General features: G+C 45.4%; 1 protein-coding gene across 18 annotated transcripts in view; it reads right to left on the bottom strand.

The window, feature by feature from the left end:
• MTMR3 (myotubularin related protein 3) overlaps nt 1–15088 on the bottom strand; it is a 1335997-nt gene that overhangs the window by 732155 nt on the left and 588754 nt on the right. Inside the window, exon 1 of one of the 18 annotated variants that reach the window (XM_078667228.1) lies at nt 7404–7553. The exons of the other annotated variants lie outside the window; for them this stretch is intronic. Within the exon in view, the coding sequence (XP_078523354.1) occupies nt 7404–7417 (14 nt within the window). The 5' untranslated portion in view covers nt 7418–7553. Of the gene's footprint in view, nt 1–7403; nt 7554–15088 lie in introns of those variants that run through there. 18 annotated transcript variants of the gene reach the window in all.

Below are 15088 nucleotides of genomic sequence, written 5' to 3'. Positions count from 1 at the left end.
TGGAATGGTCGGGGGGCAGTGACAGGGCGTCACTGTTTGTTGGAGGCGGAGGAACGGGAGTTGTTGTTGCCCCTGCCTCTGCCCTTGGCGTTGTTGCCTCGATAACCTCCTCTACTCTGCTTGGGGTATGAGGATTGCGCCCCACCTTTATTGAATTGTGTTTGCTGGGACATCTGGCCTCTGGAAACACCCCTATTGCCTGAGCAACGAAAAGTGCTCCCCCGAAACTGTTGGGACTGGAGAGCTCCCATGGACTTCGCAGTCTCGGTATCCTTCTTTATTTTTTCCAAGGTGGTATCCACCTCAGGACCAAATAATCTGTCAGGGTTTACCGGCTGGTTGAGGATGGTAGTTTGGATCTCAGGCTTAAACCCGGAGATTCTGAGCCATGCCTGACGTCTTAACATCACACTGGTGTTAATTGCCCTGGCTGCAGTGTCCGCAACGTCTAGTGCACACTTAATTGAAGCGTTGGAGATGAGCTTCCCTTCCTGGACAAGCATCTTCGCAGCCTCCTTATATTGGTCTGGGAGATGTTGCAACAGGGTCTCTAGTGTGTCGTAGTGTGCCCTGTCGTACCGAGCCAAGAGTGCCTGCGTGTTTGAGATACGCCAGATATTGGCCGCCTGAGCTGCTACTCTTTTTCCCGATGCCTCCAGCACTTTGAATTCCTTGTCCGGGGGAGGTGCTTCACCAGTGGTCGGCGAATTCGCCCTTTTGCGGGCATTAGAGACGACCAGGGAGTCCAATGGCAACTGGCCCTTGATGTATGTTGGATCGCCAGGTGCCGTTCTGTATTTTTTCTCAATTCTAGGGTTGACTACCCTTGACCGTGTGGGTTCCGTGATGATGTCCGCAGCATGTTTCAGGACCCCCTTTAGCATAGGGAGAGTTTTCACATTCTTTTCAGCTGTTGAAAAAGTGTCAAAGAGGAAGTCCACCTCCACAGGGTCAGCATGCAGTTCAACGTCGTGGTTTTTTCCCGCCCTCTCGATCAAGGCATTGAATGCTGCAGAATCCTCAGTGGGAGAGGTCTTGACATTGTAGACCTGAGGGTCAAGGGCCGGTTGCTGATCCCCTTGGTCTCCTGCGTCCACCCATGAGTCCTGTTGTTCATCAGGATCTGTGTGGGCTGGGAAGTTGTATTCCTCGTCCTGATCCCCAGCATCCTCGGCATCCGAATAGGTTGGTGAGGGTGTGGCAACTCTTTGAGTCCGAGGAGCCAGTGGTTCGACCAAGACCGGTGAATCCGAAGCAGGCTTTTTGCGCTTTAGAGGAATGGTGTATGACTGCAAAGGCGTCGCCGCAGTAATTTTCCGTTTGTATGTATGTATGTATGTATGCATGTATGTATGTATGTATGCATGTATGTATTTTAATGCTTATTAAGCGCAACTGTCACCCCAAGGGTATCCTGTCGCTGAGATCAATTCGGCCATCTGGTCTACGCTTATTCTGCTCTAGGGAAAAGATATGTTTTAAGATCCCTTTTAAATGAAATCAGATTTTGTCTGCTCCTCAGTGTCAAAGGTAGAGTGTTCCACATTGTGGCGGCCGTAAAACTGAAAGCACGGCCGCCCATTCTCACTCTATTTATCCTCGGGATTCTCACAAGGAACGCCGAGGCGGATCTCAGAGGTCTGGCAGCCTGGTACCACGAGAAAAGATTTTGCAGTGGTATTGGTCCTTGACCATGCAGAGCTCCAAAAATCAGGCATAAGGCCTTATAGGAGATCCTCTGCTGGACCGGTAACCAATGTAAGACTGCCAAAGCTCCGGAGGAGGAGGCCGAGCGTGGAAGGGACAGAGCTAATTTAGCCGCCATATTTTGGATCCTTTGTAATTTAAGGATCAAGGTCTTTGGAGCTCCCAGAAGTAGTGCGTTACAGTAGTCTAACCTACTGAGAATGGTACTACGCACTACTTCTGCTCTAGCTTCCCGAGGGAGAAGCGGCAATATCTTACGTAGAGCACGGAGCAGACCAATACACGTCCCTACAGTCCTGTTCACCGAGACGTCCAGTTGTAAGTTTGATTCAAATATGACTCCCAAGTTGCGGGCCGAGTCTGTAAAGCGTAAGCTTCCCGGTGTTGGCATCGATGAAACGCTCCGACTGATCCTCCACCAATGGTGGTCGATGCTTCAAGCCCCCAGCCGGGAGAGTAGGCTTCGACCCCGCAGTACCTTGCAAGTTCGCTTCGGGCACCGACCATGGTGCGAAGGCCTTTGGTGCCACCTTCGGCGGCAACGTGAAGAGGATTTGCGTCGATGACTTGGAGGTGGGGACCGACTGCTTCGGTGCGGAAGGTGCCTTGGGGTCTTCCGCCGAAGCCTTGTCCCTGATACGTTTCAGGGAGACGGAGACCTGCTTCGTGAAGGAAGCGGACGGCTTCGTCGACACGACAGACGATCTTGGTCCACCAACGTGTGAAGACTCAAGCGTTGATGACTTGGGCTGTTCCGGACGCGGCTTTATCGTGTCGGCGGGCTGGCTAACCGTTTTTGGGGCCCCAGTCTCCGGCTCGACGCCCTTGCTGGTCTTCGGCTCGACGCCCTTCTTGGACTTCGGCTCGACGCCTTTGCCTGGCTCCAGCTCGACGCCTGTCTTGGACTTTGGCTCGGCGCCCTTGCTCAACTGTGGCTCGACGCCCTTCTTGGACTTCTGCTCGACGCCCTTGGTCAGCTTTGGCTGGACGCTTTTCCCCGACATCGCCGGGTCGACAGCTTTCTTCGGACTGGGTTGTCCCGACACCTCGGAAGACGAGGGTGTTGACGGGGGAGCAGACGTTTTCGGTTTCGATGGCGTTTGAACCACTTTCGGTAGTGTTGACACCGAAGGTTTCACTTTCGGTTTAGTTTTGAATAATGGCGGCTCCTCCGAAGTGTCCGTAGCCGGGCCGGGAGGTGGGGCCGTGGATCCTGGTAGAAAGTCTTGGGTAAGGCCGATTGGCGATCCCTCGACCTGAGCCTTTGTAAGTGTTCGAACGGGGCATAGCTCTTCCTCTGAGCTATCTTCCATGGCCCCATAGGCCTCATTGTCGTCTCCTACCTCGTCAACGACTTCTTCTACGTCTAGGCCTTCGACATCCACTTGATAGTCGTAGTCGATTTCCTCAGCTGTAGGTGAAATCTGCAGCTGAACTTCGTGTTCGTCTGCTTCCTCGCTGTCGAAGATGTCCACCGGTGCCGGGGCCGACTGCCGGGCCTCCATGCGCGCCACGCGCCGAAGCCGAATAGTCTTCTACGAACGAAACCGTGAACAAGCCATACAGTTGGCTTCATCGTGGTCCGGCGACAGGCACTTGTTGCACACCGGGTGGACGTCGATGTGTGGGTACTTCGACCCGCACACGGGACACTTCTTGAACGGGCTCCGTTCCATGTCGCGTTGTCGAGGGTCTTGCTGCGTCGACTGGGCCTCGAGCACCAAAGAGTCACGCGACTCCCTGGATGACCAACTCGGGAAGCAAGTCTGAACAGAACCGGGCACCGAACGCAAACAATACCGACGATACGAAAAAGGCCTTTTGGCCTCGAAAAAGTTTATTGTCGATTCCGAACTGGAGAGAACGAAAGTACATCCGAACCCAATGGCGGAAAAAAACAATCTGGGGATGGAGTCGATGCACATGCGCACTGTAGTCCAGGGGAGGAGCCACCTATCTCGTGATACTTCGAAGACTCTTCCAGGACAACAATGTGCAATCATCCGGACCCAACACTAGGCGGCGATCTATGCTATAGATATGAATTCAGCAACCCACATGCCTCGAACTTGAGGTTGCCTTGATCTGATCCTTTTTATTTACTTTTTTCCATTACATGCTCCGTTTTGTTCATCCATGCCATTTGTATTCAAATAACTTTACTACCGTTTGTCCGTGTCACTCACACTTCCTGTATGAAGCACACATACTCATATCACATGGTGCATGGTTTGGGTATATCCGCCTTTTCTATTGGCTATTCCACGTCGATCACGTGATTCTTGAGCACAGACATCCCCTATCAGTAGCAGCGTTACGAAAACCTTCCGTTACCCGATACTTGAGAGACGCGGCATCGCCCGGTCCCATGTAAGTTTTTTCCTAGTTGTTTGTATTTGCGTGTACTGTAGTCACATAACTGCACATTTAATTCAGCACGTGGCATCTTTACAACTTTTCGATAGCAGCACATATCTTTTAGACACGTCCTGTATTCTTTGAATAACTCCTTAGAGACTCTTTCTTCGATGTTCCACATCACGGCACACTGATCTTAAGGATTTGCTGCTTCATTTGGATGTTATCTTCACTTTTTGACACATTTTGTTTTTTTCCTCCGTATGCATGCGGTCCCTTAACATGCCTTTTGTTTAAATCGAACTGCCTTATTATATTGTGGAGGTTTTGATTTGGTCCTGTTTAACCTCTCTTACAGACCCCTGACGAAGGGTCACCGTTGTTGACCCGAAATGCATTGGGTGTATTGAAGCCTCGACAATTATCATTGAAATTTGCATCATAAGATTTCCATTATGTTTGCAACTATTCGTTGAACCTAAACATGGTTTTGAAAAAGATATTTCTGACTATGAATTGAACTTTGAAACCAATAAATCGAACTTTGCGAAGAAACACATGTTTCATTGTGAATTGAGCGCACATCCTGTAGGGTAGGTGACTCTACCCACAACATAGTTTTTCTTACAGGAAATTACAAATACAGTACAGATAAACCAGTTATAGAAACAGACAAAATACACCCTAAAAAGAAGTCTAAACACATCTTTGGGCACTGAAAATGCAGGAGCTGATGGCAGATTATGTGGCAGGTGTGCAACCGAAATTTAGGGAACACTTACAATCACTTTTCTTAGGATAGCAGTGAGACACTACCAAAGGTCGTAGAATTTAATAACTTTTTTTCACAAGATAAGGAAAAGGAAGATGACAAATTAACAATGACTTTGCAGATGCAAACCTTACAAACACAGACGCACAAGAAGAGGTAGAGGACAGAATTATGGACTGGGCACTAAGGACAAGGGACCAAAGAGGGGAGAAAGGAGTTTGGGTAAGATGATTTCCCCCAACTGGGACATTGGAAAACTGAGTGTCCTATTGGGACTGACCATTCTGAACAAGCTCTTTTTAATCCTCAGCCTTGGGGTCAAAACCCTGGTGGTAAGCAATTCCAAAGGCCATTTTCTACATGTTTATGCCAATTTCGCTCCACAAATATAATAATCACTTAATATGCTACACAGAATACTTTTCTGCATAACAATTTCCAAAATTCTTACATGGAGCAATATGAGTGCCTATAAGCGGGGGTTGAGGGAAGAGACCGATTCCTTTCAAGGTCGTTTCCTCCTTCTTGATCAGTCTCTTTTGTATGAGGTACTATAGGGGAAAAGGAGGAACCAGTCTTAGTGGATACAGGGGTGGCAAAATCACTCCATGCAACATGTTATTTTCTGGATGTTTCACTTCTTCAAAAAAATGTTGAAGGCGATCAAGACTTTTAAATAAAATAATACAACCAGTATCATAGCCTGTGACTGAGGTACCTCTATCTGACCACCGTGCGTTCCTTTTAAGCACAACATTGTCAGTTAATTTGTTCAATGTAAATTGAACTACACCATTTACTGCACCCCTGAGACTGTTTTTCCAGATGTTCCTCAAACATTGGAATAGGATGTCATCACTAACCTTTTAGCTTTCTACTTTCTGTACAACTCATAAGGATAATAACACGCTGCATACTTTTGGTCATCTGTACCTGATTTTGTGTAGTCCAAAGGGTCAAACTAGGCTGGATCAATTTGAATGTTACGAATATTAACCTGTAGCCCATTCTTAAGATACCTCACAATCCCCTGTATAGGTAAGCCTCCCTTTTTCACAAGGAATGATTAATCCAACTAGAAGTCTGTTCAACACCTGTATTGCCCTGTAAAAAAAATAGACTAGGGCACCGACCAATTTGTAAAAGGTCTGAGAGCTGTTAATGCCATAGGACTACCATTCCATCCTGTAGTTCCCAACCCTGCTAGTGTTGTTTATTCTATTCGTCCTGATTCCACTTGTTTAGGTCGAGCCTGGCAGCACGCATGTGCTGTCTGCAAGACATACTGTATTCACTAAAAAGACTGTTACTCCGCCTGCGGCTTACCATAGGTTGACTCCAGCGTTGGGTTCGCGCACCCCATACATCACTTCCGTTTGTTGCTGAGGAGCACAGCTCAACTACAGATTAATACCCTTTGAATAATGGCCATCCGCTGCGATGCAGGTACTATTTCTTCTACCCCCTCCGATTCCCAACGCCCTCTTTGCCAAGGCCTGTATTTTTTTAATTGCTTTCCATCCATTGCTGCTTTTTTTCTGCTTCCCCATTCTGCTTTGCATTATGAACCCTCGTCCCCACCCTCCGAGCACAAACTCAGCAGTTCCCTTCATCAGATGCCATTGCTTTCTCCCGGCTGGAGACCGAGTTATGCCTCTGCCAGTGCCATGTGTGCTTGTTCCCATTGCCTTCCTCGTGTTCTCCATGTTTCTTTCACTTCCCACTGGCCCCCTTTGTGTTGCTTTCATTTTCATCCCTCCACCCAACTCCATGTTGCTGTGAAGCAGCAGAGGCAGGACCTGTTTCAGATAAGTGCAAATGGATAGTATTAAATAATGTTTATTGTATCGGTTACCATTTTGAGGAAATGACTGCCTGGATTTATTTTCCATAAATCGCCCATTCGCCTACAAGCAACAAAGCCAAAGGATTTCCGAGTAACGGAAAACATACACAGAGAACATTCTAAGCACCTATTCTAATCCATTTACACATATTTCTTCCGTCATTTTTCACACAACCCTTCTTCTCCAATTATGTTTCGATGGATCTGCAGCCTGGCAGTCTTCATTTCTTGCATTGTGCAGTGTGTATGTATGTGTGTGTGTTGTGCTGAGAGCTATACATGATTTGAGGTGGTCCGTGGCAGCTCTGCTCTGGCATATGGCTTTCTTTAAGGGAAAATCCTGCCCTGCACGCAGCAGGCACTATTTTCTTTTTATAATCACGTTACATTTTATTTTTCAACATAGGGATTAAAAATAACTACAGTAGTACATAAGAAGTTGTTCCTTATACCCAATGTCCAGTTGGCGATGTAATACGGCCATTATTAGGATTGGATTGACTGCATAAAGTGAATTCAGGTGCTTGTATAGAAGTCGATAAACTTTAAGTTACATCCTCCCTCCCCGTATGGGTATGTGAAATGAATTGAAGACTAAATATGGGTGCTTTGATGATTATTGTGACTAAGTTTCACACCCACACGTTTGAGTGGAGTTGCGATCTTTCCATTACCTGTATAAAAATATAAGTATTTTCTTGTTTACATAGAGCTTCATACCACATATCTGCCATTTCCAAGCGCTGTAAACAACAACAGCTGTATCTTGATACTGTTCTTTTTGCAGCACAAACGCAGAGGGATTTTGCGCTTCTTTTGGCGTTTTGAGCGCATACTTGAATTTGAAATATCTACATGTTTTGCTGACAGCAGACATCAGAAATCCAGACCAACAGTTGCCTCCATGTGCTTTGGAACTCTCCTGTGAGAAAAATATACATGGACTCAAAGTGTCATTAGGATATTTTATTAATTCAGATTTCATTTGATCAGTGTGAAAACGCTTGTCCGCTTTCAGTCCATTATAAATAATTCATGATTCAAATCATAAAGGCTTAAACACAGCATTTTTAAATCGATCAAATTTCAGACGAAATAAATGATTTTGGAGCATAACTTGACTGTGCCGGAGGAGTACTTTCAATCATTAGTTTGTTTTTGTGAAGTACATGTTTTCTTGGTGTCTAATTTTATTCTCCCATTATTTCCCAGTGTTGTGCTTTGTCTATTGTGACATATACTACCAGCCTCCAACTTCAAAGTGGCAAGCTCACAAATATACCCCTTTATGTTTTTCTCCAATAGACATTTTATCTATGGTGTACAGTCCCATTACCTCATCGAGAGCCGCCAAAAAGCACAGTAACCCTTAAATGAAGGATTGTTTCATGCAGTTTCAGACAGTATTATATGTGTGTGTGAGTTCTATTGTGCTGTCCTGAATTGTCTACTGGTGTATGTTCTAGAGAATTACTGAAAGTTATTATGTATATGTATGTGTATGTGCAACTACAGGCATAAACGGCTTAGAGATAACACACACAAATCTAGTTGAGCATTTGTACATTAAAGCCAGTTAGTTCGCCTTCAACAATGCACATTATAAGTGTCATTTGGACTTATGACAGTTTGTGGTTCATGAATGGCAGCAAACAGCTGTGTTAATAGATATATTGTTTGCATTAAGAGATATAGTGTGTGCAAATACTGATTACAAATTATGCAGCCATCCTCATGCCACCATGTCAAATAATTCCACTACACAAATCCACTCCACACCACACAATTCTACAACTAAGATTTCCAATTCAACCCACATCATTCCACTGCACACCACATACAACACCAATAGCTTTAACTTTTACAAATGCGAGACCTATTGGATTGCAAATGCTTGTTTTCTTTTTACTGTTCCCAATGTGGGTGAGGCTTTCTTTTTCATTCTACATAACCCAGATAGCAAGTCTTTTTTTTCCACCCACTGGGAGGAACAGGACACATGGACAAGATTAGTAGAAGGATATACTGAGTCACTGTTCATCTCCTCACAAGCCCTGAAGAATAGATCTCAATACCTTCATGTTACTTGCCGATTAAGTCTGTGTCCAGTATACTGATAATTGCTTGCCTCTTCCTGTTAAGAAGCATTTTTTATGATGCCATGGCTTTCCTGCTCACCATGGACGAAAGATTTTTAATGATATACTTAATTTCAGTCAGTTACTGGTTGATTATGTAGGACATGGCATTTACAATGGGGCACGACACATTGCCCTTGACCACATTTATTCTATTATGGATGAGCGCTGTCCAACTACACAGTCTCATGGTTACAACTTTTTGGAAATAGCTGGATACTGCAGTCAGTGAATACCAGGTTATGCAGTATGTGATAAGCCCTTACAAGATCTTACTACACACACCATCTATGATCCTGTCCTATGGAAAAATGCTGCAGAACAGACCTTTGTTGCCCTCAAACATGTTTTGGCTTCTTCTCCTACTCTAGGACTGCCAGAATATTCTAAGCTTTTTAGGTGTTCTGCAATGAGAGACTGTTGTCACGTATAATGGCTCTCCCACAAACATGGAGACCATCACCATCCTATTGCTTACCATTCTTCTGCTTTAAAGTACAAGCTACTTACCTTGGGTAACACATTATCTAGTAGAGACATGATCTAGCCAAAGAGTCCTTACCTTTGAATTTCCAAGGCTTCAGTCTGGATCTGGTAGCAATTTCTTCGAGCAATACCTTAGCAAACCTGCTTGGTGGCATTGGTTGGCTCAGTGTGATGTTGTCTGCATCATCTCTGCCATTGACACATCTGCATCGCCTATATAGGTGCCACCTCAGCGTGCTGACGTCAGTTACTTTTCACAGCTTTCCACGCAAGGAAGACACAGCCATGAATTGCACTGACATTGGTGTGTTTCTGAACCACTAGGGCCCTGAAAGGTAACATCCCTGAGCCTAAAAACCTGCCTGCAGTGCAGGGAGGATGGATAGGTCAGTAAGGAATCTGCAGCTAGATCATGTCTCTACCACTTAAGATGTTACCGAAGATAAGTAACTGGTCCATTTGATAGACATCAATCAACTGAATCCTTAGCTTTGATTAGATACCCAAACAATACCATCCCCGGAGGAAGGACTGCAGACGTTACACCAGGAAGTCCTGCAGGACAGAGCAGCCAAAAAGGCTGCCCTTTCCAACTTGACTGTCCAGGCAGTAGTGGTTAGTGAACATGTGCAGAGACGCCCAGATTTCTGCATGACCAATATGGAGGACTGGGACACCACGTTGTAATGCCCTGCTAGCAGCCTTAGATCTGGTAGAATGAGACCTTAATCCTTCAGGGGGCTGCTTTTTGGCCATAGCGTAAAAGATTTTGATGCAAATTACGTCCCATCGAGAGAGTGTCCTTTTCTGCACAGAACGACCCTTCTTCGCTCACATGGACCCCATGAAGAGTCGGTCATCCATGCGGAAATATTTAGTGCGGTCAAGGTAGAACAACAACATTCTTTTTGGGTCCAGATGGTGGAGTCGCTCCTCTTCTTTAGAGAGATGTGGAGGAGCGTAGAAAGTGGGTAGGGTGACAGACTGCCCAAAGTAGACTGGTACTACCACTTTCGGTATGAAAGAAGCCCTACTGTGAAGCACCAACTTATCAGGAAAGATGGTCAGGTGAGGAGACTTGGATGACAGAGCCTGCAATTCAATCATGGCAGATGTTATTGACACTAAACCTTGTTTTGATGTTAAGCTGCAGCGGGGGCAGTTGTGCAAAGGCTCGAATGGAGCACACATCAGGAAGGTGAGAACCAAATTAAGATCCCATTGAGGCATGATGAAAGGGCCAGAAGGAAACATATGGACAAGCCCTTGAGACATCTATTAATCCTAGGAGATTTAAATAAAAAGGGTTGGTCTGGCAGCCTCTGAAAGACCTGCAGGGTCGAAAGGTACCCTTTGAGAGTGCCCAGACCGGAGCCTTGGTGGGCTAGGGTCAGAACAAAGAGTAAGACATGAGAGAGGGAAGCAGAAAGAGGATCGATAGATCTTTTTGGACAATATTTTACAAATCAGTTCCACTGGAAGGCTTACAATGTCTTGGTGGTAGCTTGTCTGGCTGCCAAAATAACATTTCAAAATTTCGGGATGAAAGCTGAATGCTATTAACTACTGCTGCTCAATCTCCACACAAGAAGAGGCGGAATTGACATGTTTGGGTGGAGGATCCTCCCCTATTGCTGCAACACAAACATATGTTTAGGTTTTAATTAATCACACATTAAACGTATTTCTCTCTTGAAGTTCTGGAAAAGATAAAGCAATACCATCATTTTATATAAGACGATTCTGCCCATGATGTTGAGTTGAAGTGCCTGCCACTTCGCGAGGTCGGCTTTAATCCTGCAAGTGAGAGGAGTGACAATAAGAGACCACATCAACTCCGGAAGTGCAACACCTAAATATTTTAAACGGAGACTGCATACTGGTATGTTGGTCTACCAATCAATGCAATCTCTTGAAGGGGCCAACGGCACCAGAAAAGACTTTGCAAGTTTAAGAGTTAAGCCTGAAGCCTCCACAAAGAACTGCAGTAACTGGAGGCAATGCAGACCGCTAGTACTGGAGTCTGAGAGAAACAAAAGCATGTCATCTGCATACAACACTATGCGGTCATCGTGCCCCGCATCCCACTCCCAGCCCCTGAGCACTGCATCTAACAAATGGCGCAAAAGGTTCAATAGTCAGCACAAAAAGGATAGGGGACTTCCCTACCGAATCTCCCTCCTAAGGGGGAATTCCCCAGAGACTACATCTTGACCTGGACCCGGGCCGTTGGGTTGGAATAGAGCACTCAGACAAATCCACGAAATCGGGGTCGAAACACAGTCCTTTCCAGGACTCTGGCCAGGTACGCCCAGTCCACGGTGTTGAATGCTTTCTCCAAGTCTATGAGAAGCAGTGCTAGTGGGGATAATAGGAGGAGACGGTGGACCAGCACTACATTTAGGCATCTGAAACAATGCTGCACGTATCTAGCGGGCATACAGCCACATTGGTCCGGGTGGATTACAGTGTCAATGACCCACCAGAGGCAGGGAGCCAGGATGGCTGCAAAGGTCGTAATCTCGCCAATGATCAGACAAATGGGGCGTAGTCTGCACAGGAGACCAAGGTGGGTTGCACTTTTGGTATAACCACAATGGCTACTTGGTCAAGATTCCACAGAAGGGAGCCCAACTTCACAGCTTCTTCATATAAGTGCAATAATTGGGGAGTCAGAGGTTCTTTGTATTTGGCATAATACTCTGTTGGGTAGCCATCAGGTCCGGGTGTTCTGCTAGACCCCAATGTCTGCATAGCCTCTCCAATTTCTTTGAGTGTGATAGGTTGCTCAAGTTATTCCCTCTCTGCGCCTGTACTGTAAAGCAATGTCACATTGTCAAGTAGAGAATCAGTACTCTCCACTGCTGGGCGTGGGGCTGCCACATAAAGCGACGAACAGTAACCTGCGAATGCCTGAGCAAATACATGGGTGTGGCCTGCACAGTCATGTATTTCAGGTATGATCCTACTAACTAAAGGCCAGGATGCCAGCCAATGCAGCAGTTTACTATTTTTGTCACCCCACCCTGGTGGAAGCGCAACAGATCTGCTTCGCAGTCTCCAGCAAGTGGCTTCATATCTCTTCCCAGACCACTGTCAATTGTCTAAGACTATCCTCGGGATTGGCAGTGTTGAGTCGCGCCTCCAGCCGAAGGACACGATCCTCAAAGAATGTAACTTTTTCTAAGTCTTGCCCTCTCCTTACCTCAGAGTATACCTTTGGCATAGCCCCATATACTGTATTTATACCTCTTAACTATATGAAGTAAGTGCTTTTTTATTTGTTGGAGATGTCCTCATATTAGTCAGTATCAAGAACAGGTCACCATTCATTCATTTCATTCATTTCTTTATTCAATCAGTTTCAAAAAGATCATAAAAGCGCAGAATAAATACAAAGTAACAATTTCATGTCCATAAAATACTTCATGTCCCTTGTATAAGAATAAAAAATAAAATAAAAGGATGATAATATAATATAGGTACCCATTTAACCTCAACCTTATGTGAGTAACTCTCTAAGATGCTGTAGTGGATAACTTTTCCATGGCCCTTAGATACAAGCAGTCACCCTCTTCCTTTTTCTCATACAGGCCCAAAGAAAAGAGGCTAGTGAAAAACATGTTAAAAAGTCGGGTAATGATTTTAAAAAGAAAAGTGCAACTCGACACTGCTTAATATTCTTCTGCTTTCAAAGGGGCTTGAGAAAGTGATACCTCTCTTTCTTGTAGAGCCTACGAAATAAAACCAGATGCAGTTCAGTTTGTCTTGAGAGGGAGTCACATGAACATAAGCTGAGCTCCGCATGGTTATACTTTTTCTCAGGGTATCCTAAAATTAAAGGAATCGCATTCATACGGAACCTCAACAGTATGAATCTGTGCTGAGGAATGGTGACATCTGCTACATAATAAAACCCTCTCTCTGACAGTGATGGGTTAGGTGGAAGGTGACGACTGCAGCTTTTCCTTTATATTGCTCCTTCCTGTTATAGTCCGCTAGTGCAATAAAGATACGGGAGACCTTTTTCTTTGAGACTCTTCTGCACGTTAGGGGTTCCTTAAATAGACCATGCAGGCCGAGCTCCTTCAAGACTGATTCCACATAGCCGAGCCACAGCAAACTTCTGTTTTTTTCCATGTTTAAACAATCTATATAAATAAAAATGTAAATGTTCATTTGGTCAAAATAGCAAATCTCCGAAAGTTAAACACAGATTGCTTTGAAATTTTGACACAACGTTGGATTCGAATATGCGCAGGTTTTTATATACACAACATTGGATTCCAATACGGGCGTGTCGAATACGCGTGTGTTTTTAATCGAAAGCGCGAACAAACACATACAAATGTCAATGTTTGTTTGTTCAAAATCTTAAATCTCCGAAAGTTCTTCACCGATTGCTTGGAAATTTTGGCACAATGTTGGATTCGATTAAGCGCATGTTTATATATACGCAACGTTTGATTCAAAGACGCGCGTGTCCAAAAAGCGCGTGTTTTTAATCGAAAGGCCGAACAGACCCTATCGATTTGATTGCTGCGCAACAACTACAAGGGAGGCATAGAGACAATAGTCTACATATATTAGGATGGACAGTTGGAGTCAGGATGGCAGACCGGGAAGTGGGTGGAAGGAGCGGGGAGGAGTTGGTTCACTTTGCAACATTAGCGCGTGTTTATATATACACAACGTTGGATTTGAATACGCGCGTGTACAATACGCGCGTGGTTTTAATCGAAAGGCCGAACAGACCCTATTGATTTGCTTGCTGCGCAATAACTACAAGGGACGCATAGAGACAATAGTCAGAAAAACATAATGTGTACCCACAAGCGTTGTGAAATTAAACATATTAGAAACGTGCGCTTACTCTTTTCTTTCTCTTCCATTTAACTAGACTGAGCCACAGCAACGCGTGGCCGGGAACAACTAGTCCCTTAATATAAGTTGTGTGAGTGGCACTGTTTCCCTGCGCCAGGTCACAAAAATCTGCCTGAATTGCGCCGTGGGGCCCTTTTGGTAAGCTGTCCATCCTGGCAAAAGGCAGGAAGACCTTTGCATACTACTAAGGTGGATGGGGCCTACTGGGGGGAGCTTCCAGGCGATGTGCACACTCGTAAAGGGAGAACCATGGACTCTGCCTTCACCAGGAGAGGCCAAGAAAGAACCCACTGCAGTCCCTACAGACTGTGCTCCAAAAGATTAATGATGCATTCACCTCCATGAAGGATTTCAGAAAGTCTTTCAATGTGGAATTACGGCGAAAACACACTTGCTTTGCGTTGGCCAAGCCCAGGAAGTTAGGATTAATTGTCCTTTACAGAAGTTAAGCTTGAACTGGGGCACCTGCTATGTTTATGTTTGTAAGTGTCTTTTGTTGAGGTTTAGTTTCTGTAAAATGAGAATCAGGGCCAGAACGGCCCAGCTAAAACTTAATGGGGGGGCATCCCTCCCTGGGCAGATGTTGTCCCTGGTGTCCTCTCGCTCCTGGATGCCCTGGAGCCCACCAAGAATTAATGAAAGAAGCGCATTATAGAGCGCATGTCTACTCAGCAAGAGTGTCCCAGCAGTAATAGTCACCAACTAACAGACCTAACACCCTCACCTAGCACTGAAATAACCAGGTTTTAAGAAGTTTCTTAAAAACCGACAGGTCAGCTGTAGATCTGAGAGAAGCTGGGAGTTGTCTCCACGCTTGAGCTCCCAGAAGCCTGAAGGATCTGCCTCCAGCCAGAGCTAGAACGGGGACACAGGCCAGGCCCATGAAGGATGACCTTA

Source organism: Lissotriton helveticus, chromosome 11, assembly GCF_964261635.1.
Source record: "Lissotriton helveticus chromosome 11, aLisHel1.1, whole genome shotgun sequence".
NCBI classification, from domain to species: domain Eukaryota; kingdom Metazoa; phylum Chordata; class Amphibia; order Caudata; family Salamandridae; genus Lissotriton; species Lissotriton helveticus.
This window is presented reverse-complemented; position numbering and strand designations above follow the sequence as displayed.